The following is a 24034-nucleotide window of genomic DNA, read 5'->3' as shown; positions in this document are numbered from 1 at the left end:
GATATTTACAGATTTTTTTTCTTAAGTATCAAAAGAAAGTAAATGCTAGATAGTGAAAGAGATGTAATGGAGGAGGGAGGGGATACTGGATTTGAAAATTATTAAAGTTTGTCATAAACTAACCTGCAGAGTCAAATATGTAAATTCACACCTCAGAAATGTAGTCAGGTGTTTGTCACAAATAAGAAGTCAACTTTTCAATCATGTGCCTGTCGTTGGCAAGATACTAAGATCCAAAAATAGTGAGAACCTCCACAGCTATTTTCTGCATCAGTCTGCGTAAAAACTTCCACAGTTTTAAACATCCGGACTACAGTGTGCATTAAAAGAGTCATGAACAATCAGGAAACTGATATTAGCATTCACTTGAATCCTTCCTTCCAAGAAGGAACAAGAAAGTGTTTAGGTTACACACATGGGTAAATGTCATGAGTATCTGAACTGCGTTTTGAAGCAGATGCCAATTTTCTATTGGTGTAACTTCCCCGAAGTATCTGTCAAATATATGTTGAAATTGCACGCTATAAAATTTTGTTTAGGTTATGTACATTTTAAATCTGTGTTTTACTAGAGCAGCTCGGAATGGTTTTTGTCTTCTAAAAGCTCACCGTTATGATTAATTGTAAAGCAGAGGCAAGTCTTTTATTTTTCTTTTAAATACACCCTGTTTCTTCATACCTGCTAAATGCCATGACTCTCAGTGTTTTGAAAGACTTGGCTAAAAAAATTGCAGTATCATGTTAGTGAGAAAATCGCTACATTAAAACCTTAACTCTGTAATATATTATCTCCCATCGCCATTTGGAGTAGGCAGTGTCTTCAGCTGCTGAGTGAATGTCTCTGGTCTAGGACTGATTCCAGTACTTTTGCCTTCAGACATCATTTTGTTCCCCTTTGATCTTTATTGACTGTTTTAGTGGTTCTTTTTTCTTTCTTATGACAACTGGAGCTAATCTCTAGAGATTAACTGGAGCTAATATTTAAAAATCATATTTTGGTTAAAAAAAAAAAAAAAGTGCTGTATTACTTCATTCTTCGTAATTGCTTTTCCATATTTTCTTTAGTACAGGGTAGGATTTTTTCTTGCCTGCATGTGGCTACAGAGGAGTATATATTTGAGACTCACTGGTCACATTCCTCGCTTTGTATTTTAAAGAACATCTGATGGTTCTTCATCATGTTAATAATTAAAAGAACAGTTTGCTGAAGCCACCAATTCCTTTGAAACACAGTGCAAATAGAGTCGTTCCTGTAGAAGTATAACTTAATGCAGGAGACAAGCAGTTAATAAATGGGAGTCGAGGTGGTGGTCACTAAAGTCTAGCATTATATCTATGATAAAACAACCTTAAATTTGTAAACAAATTCTGCTGTTACTTATTTTATATAATAGCTTGTGCATAGAGTTACTTAAATATTATAAAACCGCCATCCATGAACACGCAGTGAATTGGCAGGCAGGAACTGGGCATTCATTCTAAATGTCTGTTCAGTACAAACATGTTTGCATGCCTTTTTCATTAACTATTTGCACAATAATTTTACTTCACATAATTGTTCGATGCTGTTCTTCGCATGTAAACATGGAAAGCTGGACAAAGCAAAAGTTATCGTTGTTTACTATGGACCTGATCCAAAAGCCATTAATCAATCATAATCTTCCCGACTATCCCTATCAAACAAAAAAAAAGCCACCATACCTAATGACTTGCAAACCTAATCACAACCACAGAAATTCTGGTGAATTAAGAAAATGGTTTAATTTAGGAGAGGAGTAATTTGCTTGTTCTTTTCTTTAAAAACACAGCAAGCTCTGTTGATCATCCAGACTGATAAAATCCTTCAGGATAAGGTAGGCAATGCCAGTCATTTCAGTTATGCACATGCATGAGCTTTTCTGGAGGTATGAAACACAGGTGGACATTCATGCAGTCTCAGTGTCCTGATCTCTGTAAGTTAAGATTAGTATGAGAGTCTTTTTTACTATAAATTAATCTTATTCTTCTCACATAGTGGCATCCTTTCAGTTTCTCTTATCAGTCAGTGTCATTAATACAGACGGAGAGCTGTAAACGCTGTACTGCAAACCCTGGCCTTTATCTTCACTGATTAACTGCAGTCTTTTATTAGGCATATTGAAAGTGGAAAGATGACCTGACATTCACTGATGGGGGTGGTCTTGTTACAAGCTCCTTGGAATTCTTGTGTAGATTTACATTTCCCTCCAAACTATCAAGACTGATTTGCAAGACTGATAGCTTTGCAAAAAATAACCAAATACCAATGACTTACATATTGAAAGAGTCTAGGGATGAAATTGCATTTCCTGGCATTTCTGACATGAAAAATAGCCGTCAGGTCATGATGCTTTTGGTAGCTTTCTCCTCCTTTGTAATCGTTTTGACTTTTCTTGCACTTGAGAATCTGTAAGTATCCACTGGATAGTGGGCAATGCATGCAGAACCTGCAGGTTCAACAGAACTTAAAGGCTTTTGGTGATGTATAACAGTGTAGAAGTATCTTATTGTACCGAGTAGATGGCTTACTTATTTTATACACATTATGCAAAAGGTTTATGTTTTTTGCACTCCTTTTTTTCTATTTGTATCACTTTTCCTTCTTCCTATCATTCATTCTCTTGTTCTGAAAATTTCAGAGCAACCTTGCATGTTTTCTAAGTTTTGTAAAATAAGATTATAAATAACTACAATGACTAGAGATTGCAAGAATGCAGCAGATTCTTGTCACCACTACAGTAGCACTTATTCCCTGGAAGTGTATATTCCAGTATAATCTCAGGAAAGGTCTGTCTTCCTCAATTGTGAAAAGAGGACTGAGTGCAAAAGTGAGGATTTGGCTGTGGAGTTTTAGGGGTGCAATTGTGACAGAGAAAAGCGATCGAAGTGCATGTTTATTCTCTGGTTAACTCTTTCTTTGTCATTTGGCTTTTCAGGTATTACTACCTGGCTTTCAAGGCACATGAGACTCCTCTTGGTAGCAGAGAAAATTGTCTTGCCATTTTGGAAAAATCTAAACTAGACAACTGTATTCTTGGGAAAACCAAGGTAGAGCATGCTCATGTCTTCTCAAGGATAGTGTCTGCTTTTAGCAAAACAAGTCTAGTAGAGATTTGCAAAGTACTGTGTACTAGAAAAAAAGGAGCAAGAAACTTGTTTCAGTTAGCTGGCCTCCCATGTTATGGAGGTGCCCTCCAAGCCAGGTGAGTTTGTTCTGCAGGGGGAAGAATACCTCCCCAAGCACCCTCCCCGCGTGACTGCTTTGGTAAGGACAGAAAAAAGGCCCAGAAAAAAAAGTGTGTAGCATGATGTGCCTCCTGAAGTAAAATGTGGTTAACAAGTATTCTGTCTAACAACAAATTCACCAAAGGATTTATCTTCCTACTGTCTAGATAGACTATGTTATAGAATTATCGATACCTGAAAACACCTCCCTGACCAATTTACTTTGTTTAGGGGTAAATGTGTGGCCTTTTCTTACAAAGGGGTGATTATAATCAATGGAATAATAGAATTTCCCAAGCAGGCTGAGATCAGGATTCACAGGATTGCTAAAATATCCGCAACTTTTTTATTTTTTCCCAACAACAATGCCATAGTAGAGGTTGACCTGAGACTAACCAAATAGCGTAATCTCTTGTTTACTGCTATTACCTGCAAGTAATACTGAATTTATTATTCCATTTCAGGTTTTTCTTAAGTATTACCATATAGAGCAGTTAAATTTGTTCCTACGAGAAGTTATAGGCAGGGTTGTAGTAATGCAAGCCTATATCAAGGGATGGCTCGGAGCAAGGAGGTACAAGAAAGTCAAAGAGAAAAGAGAAAATAGTGCTGTTGCCATACAGTCAGGTAAATATTCACATTCCATATTTTACTGGGTATCTTGGCATTTCAAGTTGTTAAATTGCATGTACATTATTCATTCATTCGTTATAATTCGTTGCGGAATCAAAATAACCGGAGGTACTTTTCAGCTAATTGATGCAAATGCTGTTAATTTACTTCTAAGGTGTCAACGTAGTAATTGGTAATGTTTTTATTTAATATTTTAGATGTATTGCCTGTGCACAAAATGGATGTATTCTAGGTGTTGCTACACTAGCACGCAGCACATGTGTCTCTGTCTCTCTCCTCCCTTCCTGCTCTCTCATGTGTACCAGAACTTGAGATAATGTAAATCATTGGTTGGGCCTGAGAGGCTGCTTAGCAGTAACTTAGCAGACTTCCTTATGTTGAATTTAGGGGAGATATGTGAGGAGGGTAGTTCTTGTGCTGCCCATGGGTGTCCAGTGATCGTGCACCTTTGCCTTTTGGATTATGACACCAGTGAGCAGATGCTGACAAATAAAATTTGGATGAGTGATGCAGTGTTTGAAGTTGTGGGACTGTGAATGCTGTAGTTGTGAATGCAGAGTTCAACACGTGGGTGGGTGAGGGGGGGAAGTGGAGTGGCTACGGCAGAAGGGATGAAAGTTTCACCACATCACTGACTCTGTAGCACTCCCTTAAATAAATGTAATTTCCAGCACATGGTTTTGTATTTTTAGCCTGGAGAGGATATGAAGCTCGCAGGAAGTACAGGGAAATAAGGAACAGAAGAACTGATGCTGCTATACATATTCAAGCAGGTAATTAAAACATTATTTCATTTGCCAACACCTATTTTGCTATGAGTGATTTCATATGTCAGTGTTTGTAGCCAAGAGAAATATGTACACTCCAAACATAAGTGGTACTTCTGATCGCTTGATCTTTGGGATCAGATGACATCAGCGTCAGGTATCAGACACTTGGGGTTACTTACAAGAATCTCTCTGGAAGGAAAACCTAGTGATTAAATGCTATTGAGCGAATTCTTTAAGATTCTGGGTCGATGTGATTTAACCATGTGTAGAGCTGGTGTGAGTATTTATTTGTCTAAAACCATGGATGGAAGGCACTGAATGTATATTTCTCTGTGTTAAGTCCTGTTCCTGGGAGGTTGCCAAGTTTTCGTTTCAACGGCTTTCTGAGTTTGCCTGCTCTGGCCATTCCACTGACTTTCTGCCAGGCTCCTATGCATCCTTATCAATGTGAATCTGAATAAACTGTAAAGAGATGATTGGAGAAACAGGCCCAAACAGGCCCACGGGATGGATTGTGTAGGTCTCTAGTAAAGAGCAGGGTACCATATGGCACAGAAATCCAAGAACCAGTGCTATGAACTCAGTGCTGGTTTCACATGCTGCCAGTATGAAGCAGCCTGCGTACAGTTCAGCTTACTGCACCTTCCCTGTCCAGCTTCAGGTGGAAGACTTCTGCAGCAGATTAAAAATGAGTTGTAGCAAATGCCTGTACTGATTAACCAAGGTACCACCATTATCCTTCTATCTGCCTAGGCTGTAATTCCATGAGCTTTATTGCTCTCTTTTCTGTATTATATCATATAAAAGTTAGAAAGGATCTGCTCTTTCACTTCATGCTGTTCTCAAGCCACTTCCCATAAATCCAACTTTTTTTTTTCTTTTATCTAAGTTTGCTACTCTGAAACTGAACATCACTGTGACTTTCATCAGAAAGCTGAATACCACCAATCTGGTTACAGAAAGGAACAAAGTACCATTAGGAAAAAATAGTAATTTATGGCTCTGCATACTGTCCTGTGTTACCATAAACTGTTGCTCTCAAATCAAATGCATAATACTCTTTTAAACAGAGAACACTTGTGAAGTACTTTTTTAAGCATTAAAACAAGCACTAAAGACGGCACAAACATGTTCTTCTCTTCCCCTCCCTCGTGGTGTCATCTGCTGTTGTTCTCAAGCTGGCACAGATTGCAGATCTTCAGACAGGGCTCCTTAATGTCCTGTAAGGCACTGCTGTTTTCTGCAGTATTTGTTACATTTGCAACTGGCCGTACCTGAACTCCAGTTTCAGGCTTTTACAGTACCTTTGCAGTAGGAAGTGCAACACTTGGCCTCTCAGGCAAATGCTTACATTAGTAACTCCTTAGAGAAAGCAGCCGAAATATTCTGATGTTTGCACCCACGAGAGAGGTTGGGAGCTGTGTTGCTCCCTGTGACGCAGAGGCAGCGGCAGCGTCCGGCGCGTCGAGTGTGGTGGCGTCTCTGGGGTGCCTGGGAGCTGCGGCTGGGGCCGCAAGAGCCTCCCCCCACCAGGCACCGCCGCTTGGTGGCTTCAGCCACCGGAGCGGGAGCTGCTCGTGGCCCAGGATGCCTTCATTTGTATTAATTAGGCTGGCTGCACCGCCTCCTTTTGGCACTGCCTTGGGCGAGGTACAATAGTAATAATCATAATAATTATAATAGGAGTAATAATCATCATCCTCAACGTGTGTTATCCCCAACCTATGTAAAGTTGTATCTAGGACTTTTGAATTGAAAATTCTTTTTATGCACATTTGCTTTTTTCTACATGTTAATCGTTCTCTGTTCTTTTTTTTTTTTTAAAAAAAAAAAAAGCTTTTCTTTATATGTATGTATATAAAGCTCATGATTGCAAATAATGGCCATTTTCTGGGTTTTAAGGCAGTCTATCAGTCTTTCTGATCAATCTTTCTGTTGTTTATGTTATACTGCCCAAGTGTCTAGTGACAGGAGGGAGACAAATGCAAGCCTGAATCTCTCTTTACATCTTCTAAGATAAGTGTGTAGTTAAAGGCAGCTTTTCAATAAGAAGGAGTATGATCATCTTTTTTTTTTTTTTTTTTTTTTTTTATGAACAGAGAGATAAATTGTTTGTCACCCAGACATTAGCAAAACCATGTAATTAAAATATATGTACTTCCCTCTACTTTCCCTCCTTCTTCTCCCCCCGCCCCCAATGAAAGCAGGCCTTGAAATTTAGGAAGCATTTGGCTTACATGTTTCTACAGAACAGCGCATATTGAAATTTGTTTTCCTTTCATCTCTTTCCCAATAAAAGCAGCCGCTCGGCTTATCCCTTTAGCTTCCTCAGAACTTCCTTTCAGAATTCCCGATCTATTACAGCACATTCACATACCAGAAACAAGATGCCTTTTCATGCTGTCAACCTTTTTCATCTGAAATGTAAATTAATTCTTGCTGGTACGCTTTGACAGAGATCAAAGTAGGGGTATTAACCTTATTGGGCCTTCTCTTCATCAGAATCAGTTCCAAAGACTGCAAGGGTAGTGTTAGGAGGCCAGTCTTCACTGTTATCTATGGCCCTCCTCCAGGCAGTCCTCTGTCTACAAGTCAGCATTTCAAAGGCGCTGATTTCTTTTGTAAATGACCTTATCATTACTTTAAACTGTGTGAAAAATGATTTGCCTGAATAATTCTTGCAGGATTATCCTGCTCATTTTAATTGTGGGGGGACTTCATTCAGATTCCAGGATATTGTTTAAGTGGTTTTGACAGCAAGTGATCATAGCCTGATATAAAGGAGGAACACAGCTCCTGATTGGAAACCTCTTGACTTGTTCAGATTGTTCATTTCTTGCAAGTCAGTCTTTGAGGTAGCTGCATTTGCATTTTAAAAATAAACAGATGCCTTTCAAATACATGAGCTGGAGGTCTGGAGATCTCTGTGGGCCCAGCAGTTCACTATCCATTGATGAAATGTTGGAAGAAAAAACAAACTTAAAAAAAAATCTTAATATACATGAGGATACATTTCCTAAGTGTATAGTATTAAATCAAAATAAGTCATTATTTTAGGTGGGAGAAAGTACCCTTGCTAGAAAACAAAATGCTTGTGAATTTAAATTAGGTGGGGAAAAAAAAGCTACCCTACTTCAGCATATCAGCAATACAAGTTCTCAGATACACAGATGTTACCAGACTCTTGGATAAAATCTTCAGGGTATACAAGATCCTACCCACTTCTTTAAGACAGTTTCCCAAACAGTGAAAGTTAGATGATAACTTCTTACTTTGGAGGATTTTTTTACTTTCCTTACCTTGTGAAGAATGATTTGTATATTTGAGATAATTATAGTTTGCACTGTGTTTTCTTACAATTAGGTTTTGTGTGTGTGTGTGTGTGTGTATATATATGTATGTATGTATGTATTTAACATATTTTTAAGGTCTACATGAAAGAAAAAGATTTTGTTAAAATAATTTTTCAAGTTATGTATGTTGCCAGATTCACAGCTGATTTAAATCAGGGTTTTTCCACTGAATCATCTGACTGAAATGTTGCTACGCTGATTTATCTCACATGCAAGTCTCATTTAATATTTCTTTGTATTAGGATAATGCATTAATTTTTAAGTACTATTATAAAAGTACATTTTCTTGTTATGATAGCATGTATTTCCATGTAGAGTGACTGTTCTCCCCAAAGACTTAAGGGAGGACTTTAATCTGTTTATTTCATTTGTGAGCTGACACTGCCAAAGTGCCAAATGAGTGGTGCATGCAATTCACTTGGATCTGAGGTGACATCACTGAGTTCATTTTAATTAGGCCCACTTTAGCCATCTGGAATATACTGTGCAACTCTGCTCTGGACCGAGTTTAACTCTGCTTCCAGAGGTGAAAGGCGAATGACTAATCCTTTGAGCCACCATCTCCTCCTCCAACACGTGCTCGCACACTCACCATATGTCACATTGTATTGGAAAATTCTTTACTGAGAACCCAAGATTTGGGCTCTTTCTTTTAACAAAAAGTGATGGGTGTTCAGGAAGAAACCAGAGGAGGCCTCCCTTTGTAAAGCGCTGTAACTTCTGTGCATTCAAGATTTAATGCTGACTTCAATGGCAGACAGGGAGGTGTTTCTTGAAAACTCTGTTTTCCTGGGTATTTATATTAGTATGTATGTGTGTGTGTGCTCACACGTGAGGAGAATGTCCCCAGAACTTCTAAGCACTTCATAAATATATCCAAAAGAGAAAATCTTTTTATTAGAATTTTCCTGGAAGTAACAAACACTGAGTAACAAGTCTGGTTTTACTTTTTTATATTGCTCATTTTATTCTTTTTAAACATTTTCAATAGAAACCACTGAAGAGATGTATATGTTTCTCTTAATTATAGCTAAGCTGACTCATTATATTATCTTGATTTCATGTTCAGGTCAAATCAATCTCTTTTTTTTTTTTTTTTTTTTTTGTGCAGGCAGCACAGCTTTGGTTGACATTAGCTATTAAAAGCCTGCTGCTCATTTGCAGGGAACATGTTAGGACAAGTGAGAAACTCTTACGATTTTGAAGTACAAGGTCCAGTATTCTGTCCCCATCTCTCAGCTAGGTTACATTCATGTGAACATTTCTTTCGCTTTTTCTGCCTCGATTTTGAGGAGATGGAAAGGAGACCGCTTTAAGTCCACCATGGAAACTCTGCTTACTGGGTTTCACGCCATTGATAAAATCAGGAAGGGACAAGAAGCCTTGGAAAACTTACTCCTTTCCCTTGCCAACCCTGAAAAATGCATCTACACTTTTTGTTCTGTAAACAAATCCCAAGACCAGAGCGTTTTTACTGTAGTGTAGAGTTATTAAAATGCCACGTGCATGTAGCAATGTGCATGATGATAGCAGTCCTGATGGCAGCTGTGGTGAATAGTCACTGCTTGATACCCGGAGAACGCTCCGTTGCAAGAACCTGGGACTTGATTTCTCCTAATGCTTCTGCCAGAGCAAGTGGAGCACGATTTGCTTTGTCTGCTATTAAATGTCACACCTTCCCAGGTGAAAGAGGGGAGACATTCATGGGACCCTAGTTAAGGATATCACTTTCCATCTCTTGTACCATTCACTAGTATTAAATTTGGCATTGAGCAAAAGATCTTGTTGATGGGCTCCAAATCCTCTCAGATGTTGATAGTTAAGCTGTCAAATGCTCATTTAACTAGGCGACTTGAGAAAGTCCAATGCTGTTTGTAGAAAATCAGGTTTGAAATTTTTAATTACAAACTACCATCCTCTTCTGGCACCTTCTCTTCCACAGAGTATGAGCTTTCATTTCCAAGTTGTTACATGTTATTTTAGAAGGTATTATAGTTTTAAAATGTTTATCTGTGTGGCAGATTTCTGCTTAACATGATCTTTTATGACTAACAATGAATCCTTTGGCTGTTTTAAAATACTTCTTCCTCTCCTTTCTAGGTACTTACATATACCTGTGATTGTTTAGCTTTGATCTTTCTACTCTGTGCTTCACAATTCACCCTGCCACCATATAGTTCCTGTGGGAATCACAGGAAAAATGCCTGGACTTTTAGTAACTGCAATTGTGCAGCTTTGTGTGGAATGTATGCGCCTTAGTAGTTAGACCTTAGATTAAAGGTCCTTACCTGAAAAATACCACACTTTAAAATCTTTCCAATAGATATATTCTTAGTTTGTTACCCGCTGAAGCTGATGGAAAACTCGTTTTGCGTGAGAATCAGTCAGTATAAGAAGTAAAGATTCGCATCCTGAATTGTGGCACATACAATATTTAGCACTGAGTAACTAAGAGTGCTAGAATTCACTTCAGATCTCATTTGCTTTTCCCGAGTTCAGATCCTGTCATCATTAACTATGTAAAGATCAGGATTAAAGGTACTGTTGCTGTAACATTTGCAATATAGAATGCGTAAGGTGAAAATGAGGTGACAGCTGGTAATCATTCTTCTTCAATGATGCAGTGATTGTTCACAGAGCACTAGCAACATGAGTCTGCTAATTTCACACTATTTGAGCCAAGTGCTTAGTGTCAAAACCAGCACCAGTCAGTAATGCAAATTGCTGTGATGGAGCAGCTTCCCAGCCTCCGAGCTCCCCCAGTAGAATTCTCTGCATATGCATTTCTTTTGAAACATTATAGATCCACTTAATAAATGCTGAAAAGATACAGTCCTGCTGCACGAGGCTTTTGAGAGACATGTTTGTTCATCCTGCTGCTTCGGTTATCCCATGAGTCAAAGACAAGGTAGGAAAAATACAGCCGTTACCTGGCGGATTCAAGGTGTTCTAGAAGAATGTTTGAGAACAGACTGTGGAGCTGATTTTGAAATTACTGATGGAAACAACAGGCAGTGTGAAAAGCTCTTTTTATGAGATTAGACATCATGAGTTATATGTACTGAGTGAGGGGAAGACAAAAATTAACATATTGCCATTATTAGAGTTTCTAAAGGGAAAAAAAAAGCATCAGATATCACACACGCAAAGCATTGATGCGTGGCAAGAAATTTTTAAGAGGAAAGCTGATGCTCAAATAATTCATTTATTTCAGTGCTGCTTTATCTTTGCAGCAGTGCATAGACCGAGTGATCCTCAGCATGTTTCAGCTGCAGAGAACTGGCTGCTGGCCAGCTGTCTTTGCTGCCAATATCCGAGTAGGCTTCTTGTCTGGTCAGTAGGGTATAGTTAAGAATTGGAAGCCTGATGGCATGAGGCGAGTGAACGTTTGCCTCGGCTCTGCCTGGCAGGCAGACTTTTCCAGTCTGATTATTGAGGGCAGAAAGTTCCTCAGCCTCCTGATACCTGCGCTCTGTGTTAGTACAACACCTCAGCAGGCCCAGCTTCTGTCATGCCTTCTGTGAAGTGAATGATTGTATTATGTGAGTGACCTCTCATTAAAAGGCACTTCTGCTGCTTCTTGCTCTAGAAACCCCAGTAGTACTGAAATGCTTAGATTATATTAGTGCATTGCATTGCCACTGCTTGGACTGTTAAAAAGGTCTTTTTTTTTTTTTTTTTCACAGATTGCACACTGCACAGATAAACACAACTACACAGATTTTTGCGAAGGTTCTGGTTGAAAAGAAGGCATTAAACACTGTATGAGAATTAAAATAGAAAAGATATCAGTTGCAACCTTTTATCTTGGCTCACATCCCACTTGGGGTTGCCCTAAAGCACACTGCCGTGCTGGTCCTCCATCCCACTGGTGTCAGTGTAATACTGAGCCCTGTGTTCTGAGTGAGAGGGCTCACTCTCCTCCTCTTCCTCCGCGTGAGCAGTCCCCCAACGGGCTCTGTGCGTGTGTTGCACACAAGATTTTTCTGGACTTTTTTCACTTTTTTCTTCAAAGTCATAATGTTTCCTCATGTTGTCTCCATTTTTCTTGGGTATACTGCCTCACTGTCTCTGAGCTGCGTTCCTGTTGAACTAACAAACAGCTCCTCTCCCTTATTGCTGTCAACCTTCTTGTTCAGCAGCTTCTCATTGTACATTTAAACTGTGCTATTGCTACCATATCTAGCTTCTTTGCCATTCAACCCTTTCTGTCCTTTCATCGGAGTTTTGCTTAGGATAATGTTTGATACAAACCACTGAAAAACTACATTTTAAAAATTTGTGGTTTTATTTGTACATTGCGATATTTTCTAAAGTCTTTCTTAAATGTAATGTGTATCATTATCTGTAGGTTGTATTGGGGTTTATTACCAACTGCTCACAGTGCCAGGATTTCAAACCAAATCATTCAAATAAAAGTCTAAAAGTACTTAGTTATTTAGGTACCCAAATCCAGAGACATTACATGGAAATAAAAAAGGTAGGTATTTTCAAAATGTTATTCATTGCCTTTTTATTCATGAATTCATTTCGCTGCTTCATTTAGTATTTGTAGTGGCTACTTCATTCTGCTCTATTTATGAATGGTATAAATCCCAATCTGTGTTCTAATCTTGTTTTCATAATTATTTATATGAGAGAGATTTTGAATGTTCAGTTATGGTTACAGTTAATTGAAAAGTAGGAGAAGCCATTATGATTTTTTTTTGCATTTGGCCTTGAATCTTCCTCCCTCTGCTTCCCCACTAGTACAGAAAAGCAGGTAAAATTGAGCATTTTGTAAATTTCTGACTTCAATCATGGGAATGGTGCATAGGCAGTGTTTGGAGCATGTTTTTAGTATGTATTTTAATACATTCTAGGATTAATTCCTATTTAAATTAGGTATGTTCTCATTTCAAGGCCTCTTTTCCCTGCCTTGACTAGGCCTGGTGCTTGCTATAAGAGTGAGAATAAGGTCCTGTGTAATTTCCAGCTATTGCACACATGGCAAACATTAGACCTGCTCCCATGAAGTGCTACATGCTCCTTCTCTTTACTGATCCAGTCACACCTGAAGGCACTCTGGACTGCAGAGCCAATTGTCAGTCTGTGGTTTGGGCTCTGAAGAATTGCACGTTGATTTATAACTGTGTTTCTTTAGCTTTCAGGGGATACATTGTTCGTAAAAACTGCACAAGACTGAAAAACAGGACTGGTTGTGTAGATCCTCAGCATATGAGCAGCTGCTCTGCTTCTGATTTTGGCTGTGAAGAGTGCTGGTGAGTTGAATCCTATGCTGCCCATTATCTAAAATTCCATTTTCAACACAGTAAGAAATCTGAAATAGTTACAGTGAAATGAGTAGGCATTTCATTGTGATTCAGCCATTTCTTTGGGAACCTTAGCGTTTTTTGAATATGAGTCCTGTGACTGTGTTTAAAGCCTCACCAGTTTAGTCTTCTGAGTATTCTCCCAATTAGCAGAGGTGTGTAGAGCTATTTGCTGTACTGTTTTTTTCCTGGTTTACTGTCCTATTCCTATACACTTCTCAGAAGCACCCAGAGCACCCTGACTGCAGGCAGAATTGCAGGTGCTCAGTGTTTCAGAATTGACTGCAGTGCATTTTACTGAATTCCCAAGAACATGAAGTTACCCTTTTATATCTATAAAGCTCCATGCAGAGATAGAAAAAGAAAAAAAAAAAAGGTTCTAAAAAGCAGGTCACTGACAAAAAAAAAAAAAAAAAAAAAAAAAAAAACAGAAACACTGTAAACCTTAATAGTGGTACTGACCTCCTTGTAGAGGAAAGATATTTTAACCTCCTTTATCAAGGGGGTTGCTTCAGCCAAATGTCCCCCTGACATTTCCTTTGAGAGGGAAGTTCTACAGGTTTAGCTGCTGTGAAAGTCTGTCTCAACAAACAGGGTTCGCCCAGCAGAGGTGGCTGATTTGGCTAGATGGATCCCTTCTTTTGGCTAACAAGTGACTAAGAGTTATGAGATCTCTCCTTCGATGGGACGGGCAAACAGATTTCTCAGTACCTCTTTTAGTTCTTATTTGTGTGATATTTAAATGCTTTCTGTATGTCATATCAATATAGGTCCTATTACATCTCTGAGTTCTCTGAGAAAATCAATGGCTGGTTTGATGGTAACTAGGTACATTGAAAAAAAAGTTTTTTTGGAATAACATTTTTTTTTCCCCTCCAAAATGATATTTCTGCTTTCTCTAATTAACATTCAGATATGTTAACTTCCATGCTACCTTTGGTTGGACTGAATAATGTCTACTCTGTTGTATTCTTACGGGATTTTGTTCAGGTGCAGCCACCTGCATCCTTCCGGGCTAATAATGCTCCAGAATCTTTTCTGTGCAGCAGTTTGGTTTCAGCAAGAAAAGGATTCAACATTAAAAAAAAAAAAAAGTTTTTGTGTTAATATTCAGAGAAAAGAATGAGCATACTGCAGTCTCACTGTCATGACTCTATCTTTGGGTTGCCTTACTGCTCACTGGAGCAGTGAATTCTCAAAATAATGATTCCCTCCATGTTCATGCAGCTCCCCGTGTTTCTTAAATACTTGGGGGTTAAGGTTGGAGTGGGGGTGTGTATTGTGATCATTTTAGAACTATGATAGCATGGTAGTCTGTTCTCCAGTTTGCACCAGCTATTGAAAGCAAGAGCTAATAATCTATTGTCAGTCCTGTTTGACGTCCCAAGTTGTAATTATTTACAATGTAAAAGACATTTTGCCTTCTGTTTATTGTTCTAGAGCTTTCACGTAGACTTGTTTAGAGACACAGAAACTCTTTAAACTTTTCTTTCGTTCAGTTTTTGTGTGTAGGCAGGAATGGTTTCTTCCTTTTCTTGCATTAAGCTGTTTTGGAATCCCTTGTTGCTTTCCAAATAGATGTATTTTTCTGGATTAAGAACAGTTTGCATAATTGTACGTCTCCTGAGGCTCATGAACATTTTATGGATCAGTAGCTGTTGTGGCAAATTTTCTCTCTATGGAACACAAAGGTACAGATAAAAGATACCCAGATACCAAACTTCCCTTGAAATCAATGTCAAAATGTCTTTAAATATCTGGTCTGAAGGTGCTTGTGTAAAATACATTGGCTCTTCAGCTCTTGCACACAGTCTTGATTGTTGGAGACATTAAGATGGATAATTAAATTTATAACCCTTTTTTTTGGTCTGGAGTTGCTAAACTGTTATTACTCCTGGCCATTCTCTGGTTTAACACAAAAATATATTGTAGAATATTTGCCTAATCCTGTACATTTTTCAGCAATGGCCTCAGGTTCCAGAGTCAGACTTGAAAATGTCCAGCATTTCACAGGTAATGCCCAGAATCTTAGCACTGAGTGCATTAACTTCCCTTAGGGCAAGCTTCCCTTCTAGGTGTAGCTGTGTTTGAAGCACATGGCTGTTCAGTCATACAGGAAACTTGTAGGAAACAGGAAGGCTGAGAAATAATAGGGCAGATGTTTAACACAGTAGCTTGTAATTTGTCCCTAGAGAAGGCAGCCTCACTGTGACTTCACGTACCATTGAATTAACTTGTATAAGAATGAAATACTCTCTTTTCTGCTCTGTTCTGCTCTTTCTTGCAGTTTCGGAAAATAAAAAAATGAGCTGAGAAGTACTCAGGATCAGAAAGCAAAATCATCTAGAGCCATGTTTTGTTGTATACACGGGAATACATATTTATGCATATAAATGTACGACAACCTGCTGTTTTTTCTAAAACATGTTAAAAAAAATCCTGTATGATAATATACATAAAGTACTCAGTTTTACTGATTAATGAATTTAATTAATTCAGAAGAAATGGGCATGGGGATAGGTACTTTAAAAAAAAAATTAAATTCCCTCAAGGAAATTGAATCCTTACACTTAGTCCACACTCTTCAGTTGGTGAATGCAGAATATAAGCAAACTCAACCTAATAAATTACATAAAATGCTAATTAAATACACACATTTGTTATTATTATTGCATATTAAGTGTTTCCTGCATTTGTATGCCTAATTTGGAAACAAGTATTAACTGTGATCAAATGTAGAAATCTTTCTTGTATGAAGCTTAGTAGCTTCATACAAGATACAAGTATCTATTTACATATTAAGAAAATATCTATATTAGGAATTAGCAAATATCTATATTAGGAATATAAATAGGTATAGAAAATAATGTGAATGTTAGCAGAAGAGTGGCTTTGTCTCATTGAAATACTGTTTTTTCATTCAGTTCCATAGAATGGTGGAGTTGCCCCTGACCCCTTCTGACCAAAAGGGTCATGGGATTAAACGTACACGTTGGGGCCTGATGCTACGACTGGCTTCCTGCCAGAAACTAATCTGTGCGTGTGACTTTTGCCAAACATTTTCCAGACATCATCAGCCACTTAGGGTAATCCGCAGGCCTGAGTGGGACACTGAGATATAAAAGTGCTGTGGAGGAGCTCTCCTGGTGTCAGCATCGCAGGGAGCAGCACTGTTGCCATGCCTGAGGGCTGCATCTCAGATCGAGGAGACATGACCTTGCATTGCAGCGGTTGCAGCGTCCATGGACACAGAAGGGCATTGAGCTGGGAACGCCTGTGGGGGTCTGCCAATGTGAGACCTTCCCAGTTATGTGGTCAATTTTGTCGAGACCTCATCACCCCGAATGCCACCTCCTGAGAGCTGCCAAGGCTGATGTGAACAGGCTGGTGATACAAGCTGCTGCAATGGAGGTGCAGGCCCCTCTTTAGGAGGAGTAAGTTGTTAAAGTTCGGGGGTCACCAGGAGCTCGAGAAAGGAAAAGCGTCCAAGGGGAAATGGTGGGAATCATCTTGCTAGGGTGCAAAGCTGTGTCCTGGCAGCACGGAGAGGCCAGCGAAAGAGCACACAGTTTGTTTTCGCGCTCATAGGCCCTGGTGGGTTAGCACATTGACATAACATCCCATATGTCATTAAGCGCAGAGAATCAAGCACATGAGCACAAGTTGGTTTGTGCTTATGTGACTAGCCACTGACATATATATTCATATTCATGCATGTCAGTGGCTAGTCACATGAGCACAAATCAACTCAAAAACTCACTTGATGTGAATTAAACTGCTCCATGTAACAATTTTTCTATCTTCTACTGTGCTTTCTTTGACCTCATCTGCAGTTTGCCTGATAATGTTCCACTCAGAAACAAAATATTCCTCAAATTCTTTTGTTTAAAAGGAAGAGGAAAAAAAACAAAACAAATCACCACATGAGTGTGCTGTCATTCTCTGTGGATAGCTGCTTGAAAGAGTAGCATCTCCACATTTTAAACTTAATTTTTTTTTCAGAGGCTTCAGAGAAATACCATCAGGTCCTGGTAATTTACTGCTTATGCCTTCCTCAAATTGCTCCATAGTTTCCTCCTTGGATAATTTCAGTGTCTGTCAAGACCGCACTCTGATTGCTTGTAGAAGTCTTTGGATATGAATTTTAATTTCTTCCCACTGCAAAAGCTGATAAAAAGCATTCTGCTCTCCTTTAATTGCTTCACTTTCCTAACTACAAGTTCATTGCTTGTGATGGAAATAAGAGGTCAGCAATTTCGGTGACATGCAGTGAAACATGTTGGCCTGATTCTGCTGTCATGTCAGCTCCTAATTACTATGTTTTTCATATGTTCAAATAGTTACTCATGACTTTAAAAGTGTAAATGGCAATAAAATTTAGGGAGAATTTTTTGTTGTAATAATTTTTCTCTTCCCCTTCCATTTGGACTTTTTTCTTCTCCCCAGGCTGGAAGGCTTAAAAGGTTTATTCTGTTCAGAAACAAGTTATGAAATTAATTGTTCATAATGTTTTCAAAAGCATTTGAAGAGCAAAAATCAAAATTCCATCAACTTCTGATAAGACTTGCACGTATAATGGTCCAAATCACTCCAAAAACACAGCTAAGCTACTTTTTTTTTTTTTTTCAGTGAAAATTAGTCTACTAGTTTTATGCTGCTAGTTTGACTGCTTTTGATGCTCAGGCTAGCCTGGATTCTGTACATTACATGGAAGTGTAGACAGATCATAGAAGTCAGTGTTTATCTTTTCCTTGCTAACTCAGTGGCTTATAGACAGTCCACAAATGAAGACTGAATTGTTACAGCTCGAAAGCTGAACATTCAGCAGCATATTGCTTTTTTTTGCCTGATGGAAACCAACTACATTAACCTGTATCTCCTACATCCTTCCCAAGGTGAGTGTGCTGACTGGATCTTGTCTTCCTGTCTTGGATGCTATTTTTCTGCTGAAGTGGAAAAGAGAAATTTTTGGAAATCATCAGAAAACATCAGATGACAAGTTTGAAAATATTAATCACTACCCCTGCTTGGCTCATAGAGACTAAGTACTGCTTTGCTGCCCTCCTAACTGCATTGCAGTTGCTGCTGTCTAATTAACAGTATCTTTTTCTTAGGTCAAGTACAATTCCAGACAGATTTTTAGAGGAGTTTAGAGCCTAATTTCTATCAGTTATCTGTGTTTAATGTCATATTTTCAGCAGTGTTTGTTCCCAGTTGAACATCTAAAACAAGGCCAGTCTTTACATAGAGTGCTGTTTCTGTGATTCTTCCAGACAGATACTTTGGTGATTCTTCCAGACATATTTGCAAGTGGTCATTTCTCTGTATGTATATGCAAAAGTCAAACTTTTCTTAAAAATAATCTATGAATTCAAGTAGTTTCATAGGTTCTGTTCAAAATGCAGTAGTTGTAGTTCAGTTCCTGGTGGAATTACAGTGCTATTTGACCCTGAATATTTTCTTGTAGATACTGTAATCTTATTTGTTGTGTTGTTATCTAAGCTACTATACTTAAATAAAATTAATCTTTATCATCCTTAATCTTAACAGCACTTTTAATAATTTCTAGGATAATGGAAGAGGGAGTTACTGTGAATACAGATCATTGTTTGATCTGATTGAACTTAGAGGCTGAGAGCAGGAAAACTTCGCAAGAATTCTACTTGCAGCATACCTTGGAAAGTAGCTTAGAAATCTACAAGGAATCTACCAACTTTCTAGCTTGTTCTCAGAGCATCGACAGCACTGTTTGTCCTTTTGGGTTTAGAATTTTTTTTTTCTGGGAAAGCGTAGAAGGAGTTATTTTTGCTTTTTTTCCTTGCCACGCTCTAAATTCCCAGTTAGCACAGAGCTGCTCAGGGAAAATCCTCAAGATTCTTCCTAGACCCTTTTCAGCAGCTTGGATTCATTGCAGTTTTGAGGTGCAAGGGAAAGTGTTTTTCATTTTGCAAAGATCATGACAGTATCATCCAGAAATTCTGCATTGCAGAATATACCTCATATTTTATGGTAATCATAGCTATTGCGCAGTATTTATGAAAACTCTATTATTAAGGGATGTGACTGTGCCGTTCATGTTTAAGGAAAAGAGTATATTTCCTCTGCCAGTGACACAATGACAGCATTAAGGAAAGGACAAGGTAGAAGACATAGGCCCTGATCTTTCCGAAGCTGCGGCCTAAGACTTTTCCTGATCTGTTCATGGCTCATGGCAGTGAATTCCTAATTGCTGATAAAATTTTGGATAACTGGAAGTTTCTATTAATTAGTGGGGTTACTTTTTCCCCCTCTTGAAACAATGGCCCCAATATCTCTTGGTTGTCTTCTACTCACACAAAAAAAAAAGCTTTCTATTGAGTGTATGGAGACAATGAGCTTCTTGAGTATGTTCTGGAGCAAGAATTCCCGTTTCATTTCATTATAGTTAATTTTAACAGATCCAAATGAGAGCCTAGTACTTCAGAGGCCATGTTTTGCCCTCTTCTCTCCAGTGTTTTTGGAACACTAGCTGGACGCAGCAAAAGTCACAGAGAGTTTGTAAGCAGACAGAATTTGCCATGCATGCTATTGCAATTATCCATAGGTAGAGAAAGGGAGGGTCACATCAAGCGAGGTAAGAAGGTGGTGACAGTGGTTGCTACTCCGTGTTACTGATGCACTTCCTGGGCTGCTCCAGGATTCTGTGTTTTGGAATTTATTGGGCAGAAATACAGAAATGTCTGCCGTGCATTTTGGAATGAAAGCCAGTAATAGTGAAGTACAAACTCCTAGCAGCAGCAGCCCATTTTGTTAGAGGAGTCTCCGGCAGCCTGTCTCTTTTGCCAAATGCTGCCTAACTAAAGGCTTTTCTAGCCAATGACACAGTGCCTTGAGGGATCCTGACAGATTTGAGATTTTAATTCCAGAAGTTAATTTATGTTATCTTGGGGTGTATGGAAGGCAAACAGCTGAATATTATCTTTACAGTACTTCAGCCCTATTAAAGTGCTGGCAAAATCATACTGAATTTTTGATTCTTTATTCTTGATAAAGATTGGTTCAAGATGAACATTTAGATGCATATCCAAACCATTCTAAAATCTGATCACTTAAAATTTAGATTGTGAGTCAGTCTATTTTGGCCCTGTAGGATATTAGCAACATTCTGGTCCAACAGCAGATTTTGATTTTGTGATTCCCCCTCCCTCAGCAAAATTTGAGGATTATTCATATTTTTTAGCTCAGATTAGGTCTGGGGTTTTTTTTTTGCAATAAGAAGGGAGTGAAAAATGAATCATCTCAAAAATGTTTGAGTAATTTTGAATGAAAATGCCAAGTTATCCAAATAATCTCACCGAATAAATTTTATATAATTAAATATATATGTGAGAGAAATTGGAGGAAAAAACTTACAGATACTAGGGTACATGCACAAATGCAATATTGAATGTAGTCCATATTTTATACTTTCCTATATGAGAAGTGTCCGAGTACAAAATTAGAATTCTTTTTCCTTAAATGAATTCTTTTTCTTTAAGAAAAAAAACTTTTTAAATTGAAATTATAGCTTAGACAGAGTATTTTCTTTTTCAGGACCAAAAAATAAAGAAAAAAAAATTCCAAACCTAACTAGCAAATCTAAACATTAGTCACAAAATTGGAGCATTTCAGAAAAAAAAAAAAAAAAGAATGTTTAACTTGTCATTATTGCTTTGATTTGTTTCCAGACTGGAATAGCTTATTGACACCAGTGATACCATCATTGTGGTGATTAGTTGGAAACAACTGAAGTCAGCTCCGGGTTAATACTTTCAAGCAAACTTAATTGACATAGGAGCCTAAACCCCATTGCAACGTAAGGCTTGAAATGTTTAGTAGCTTCTGCGGGTAGGATAAAACAAATGTATGATCTGATACATATGCGTGGTAATATACAACCTTCAGCTTCAATAGATAATAGTTTAAAATGTTTCAAGCCCTTCAGTAGTGTTATTTGAATTTGAAATATTTTTAAAAGGTACATTTTCAAAGGTAAAAGGCACCTGTGTTTTGTTCAATTGTTACATGAGTCATTTCAGTTAATATAGCTGACTGAAACATAGGAAATGACTAGGACATTTAGGGTTTATATTTCCACTTCCCACTATGAATGAAAGGGCTGAAATACACTGCATTTGTATTTATAATGCATTGAATAACTTTATATAACTGAAAAAGCTACTTAATGCCTCAAAAAGAAATTTGCCATGTATGAAAAAGCTATGATACATACTATAAACTGACAAGTATGACCAAAACTTAGATTTAAGATGTCTTCATCCATAGGTAGAAATGCAAGTGCCTTTGATGTTTCAGGAAGATTGTGAGAGGGTTGGAAGTCACCATGTGATGGGTGAGGCATCTTCTGGCAGACAGAAAATCTTGGGCTTATCAAGAAACTCAGGACCATGGACTTGCCAGATATTCTTTTTGAGTCTCTCTCTCTCTCTCTCTCTCTTTTTTTTTTTTTGGTTATCTGTCAAATGAAGTTCATAGCACCTTTTGGGGGGTTTTGCATAACTAAAGGGGCTGGAGCAAAATCTGTTTATGTGGACTTCAGTATTGAAGAAGGCCCTTGACTTCAAAGGCCTGCCCACAAGGATCAGGGCAGAAGGCTTTTATGGTACTTTGTTTAGCTTTAATGGGGGCAGGAGCTGATCTGTAATGTTTGTGTGGTAACATGACATGTGAGGGTAGAATAGCAAAAGGGCAGACCAGGAATAACAGAGCTCACACTTCCTTGCTCTGTGCTTAACCCCATGCGTCTTTGGGAGGACACAGAGCCATATGTTTCCCCTCTTCCTCCTTTGCTGTATTTTCTAAGTGCCCAGGTCTGTGTGTATGTGGGTAGTTTTTTTTTGTTTGTTTGTTTTTGTGGAAACAGCTTTTCACAGACTTTGAAGGAAAAAAAAAATTCAAGTAAAATCTTGTCAAATTAATCTTAACAAACAACTTTAATTTTGAAGAATTCTCATGAACTAATTTTACCCATGTGCACTTATCCACAAATTTTTAATGACAAATTCATTGCTCGTAGTCAGTTACTGCGTTTAATAACATGCACTTCCTTATAAGAGGAAATGGAACTAGTCTGTATTTTCTCTGAATTGATCATACGTGCATATGAGTTGGAGGATGGGAAATGAAAGAAAATCAACAGAAAATGTGTATGTCAATAAATCTTTTGTAAGAATGAAAAAATTACAATATTTAAACTACATGTTTTATTTTGCTTTGCTTTTAGGCAGCAAACCAGTAACCAGCCTGCTCCTGTGGTGCCTGATTTTCTCAACAAACAAACAGAAAAGGTACTAATAAGTTTAGATTCTAAAATAACATTGCATTATACCTTCAAATTTCTGAGTCCACAGTTTTGCAATGTGTTCGTGGCTGCTTGGCATAGTCGTCTGAACATGAAACCGTTAGTGCTGTTTTGAAGTCTTTGAGACAAAAGCCTGCTTGCTAAGAACTTTAGTTCTGTAGAAAGACAGGGAGGTACAGTGAATAAGAGAATCAAAAGGCTGGAAATTTGCTGCTGAGAATAAATGCTAGCTGCTCCCTGAGGTGATTTGTCTGTGCACTTCACTTTCTACAGATGTTAGAGCCTCTTTTTTAGTAAGGACCTGAGGTTCTTTGGTAGCACTTTGATATCCTGCTCGAATTCAATATGTGAAATGGAGGAGTCGCTCTGTGACTTGGAGCACAGCATAGTCTTTGAAGTCTGATCCAATTTTTGCTGCTTACCATTTGATGTTGAAAGGATGAAATGGAGAAAATGTACAGTTTTTGCCAGTAACTCTGCTGAGCATATGTAAGATTAAAAAAACAAAATCCCTTGGATGATGTACTTAGAAATGTTAAGCAGATTAATACCTTCCTATAGCTTTTTTCTAAAGATACAAATTAACTGTGAGAGGAAATCAGCATACAGTGCACGCTACGATTAACTGCATGAGGAATAGGGATAAATAAGTTAAATGGAAAAGGTAAATAAATGTTTGTGACACAGACACTAAGTAAGTGTTGCTGAAAGCCACACGAATCTTGTGTAATGTAGCGTTAGACATTTCACACAGAATTGTTGAAAATGTGCAGTTGCTTTCTGTGAGATCACAACTAAATATTATTGTGGCAAAGTGTAATCAGTACACCATTTATGTTCCTAAAACAACATGCTTTATTCTGGAAGGATTTGGATGAGATTGCTGCTTCTCCATTTATTCTAAAACATTCGTTGGAAATGAATGACACACAGTCAATTAGCCAATGCCAGTCAGTTCCAGACCATCAGTTGTCAAGTCCCTTGAGATTCCACAAAAGAGAAGGTAAGAAATATATTAAAGTAACAGAGATCTTTCGTTTACTATTTATAAACTACATTTTGTCTGCATGTAACTTGCTTTATATACTGATGATCTCTTTTAACAATCCATTGCAATGCAAGAAACACAAAGGAACTAACTTTATTCCTCGTATTTTCAACCCTGAGTACTTACATACAGCATCAGAGGCATAGAGATTTTTAAAGTAGATTTTCTGCTAAGACATGGTTTATAATATTAAAATATCTTTTTAATGAAATCAGTCTGGCTTTCAAGAATTTTAGCTTTCCTTTGCCTTCCAGCCTCAAAAGTGAAAGTCAGTCATAACTTTATGCCCTAACATTTGGCAGAAGGAAAGACAACTTGTTTGTTTACACTCACAGA

The 24034-nt window shown here is 38.0% G+C and overlaps 1 protein-coding gene across 1 annotated transcript in view; it reads left to right on the top strand.

The window, feature by feature from the left end:
• Positions 1-24034, top strand: part of MYO3B (myosin IIIB) — a 185294-nt gene that overhangs the window by 122273 nt on the left and 38987 nt on the right. The window contains exons 30-35 of the mRNA XM_088540356.1: positions 2954-3065; positions 3707-3869; positions 4568-4648; positions 13142-13259; positions 22573-22636; positions 23518-23653. Of these exons, the coding sequence (XP_088396482.1) occupies positions 2954-3065; positions 3707-3869; positions 4568-4648; positions 13142-13259; positions 22573-22636; positions 23518-23653 (674 nt within the window). The remainder of the gene's footprint in view (positions 1-2953; positions 3066-3706; positions 3870-4567; positions 4649-13141; positions 13260-22572; positions 22637-23517; positions 23654-24034) is intronic.

The sequence above is a fragment of the Tinamus guttatus genome, unplaced genomic scaffold (assembly GCF_059628265.1).
Source record: "Tinamus guttatus ecotype Peru unplaced genomic scaffold, ASM5962826v1 Tinamus_guttatus_pri_ptg000060l, whole genome shotgun sequence".
Taxonomy (NCBI): Eukaryota; Metazoa; Chordata; class Aves; order Tinamiformes; family Tinamidae; genus Tinamus; species Tinamus guttatus.
This window is presented reverse-complemented; position numbering and strand designations above follow the sequence as displayed.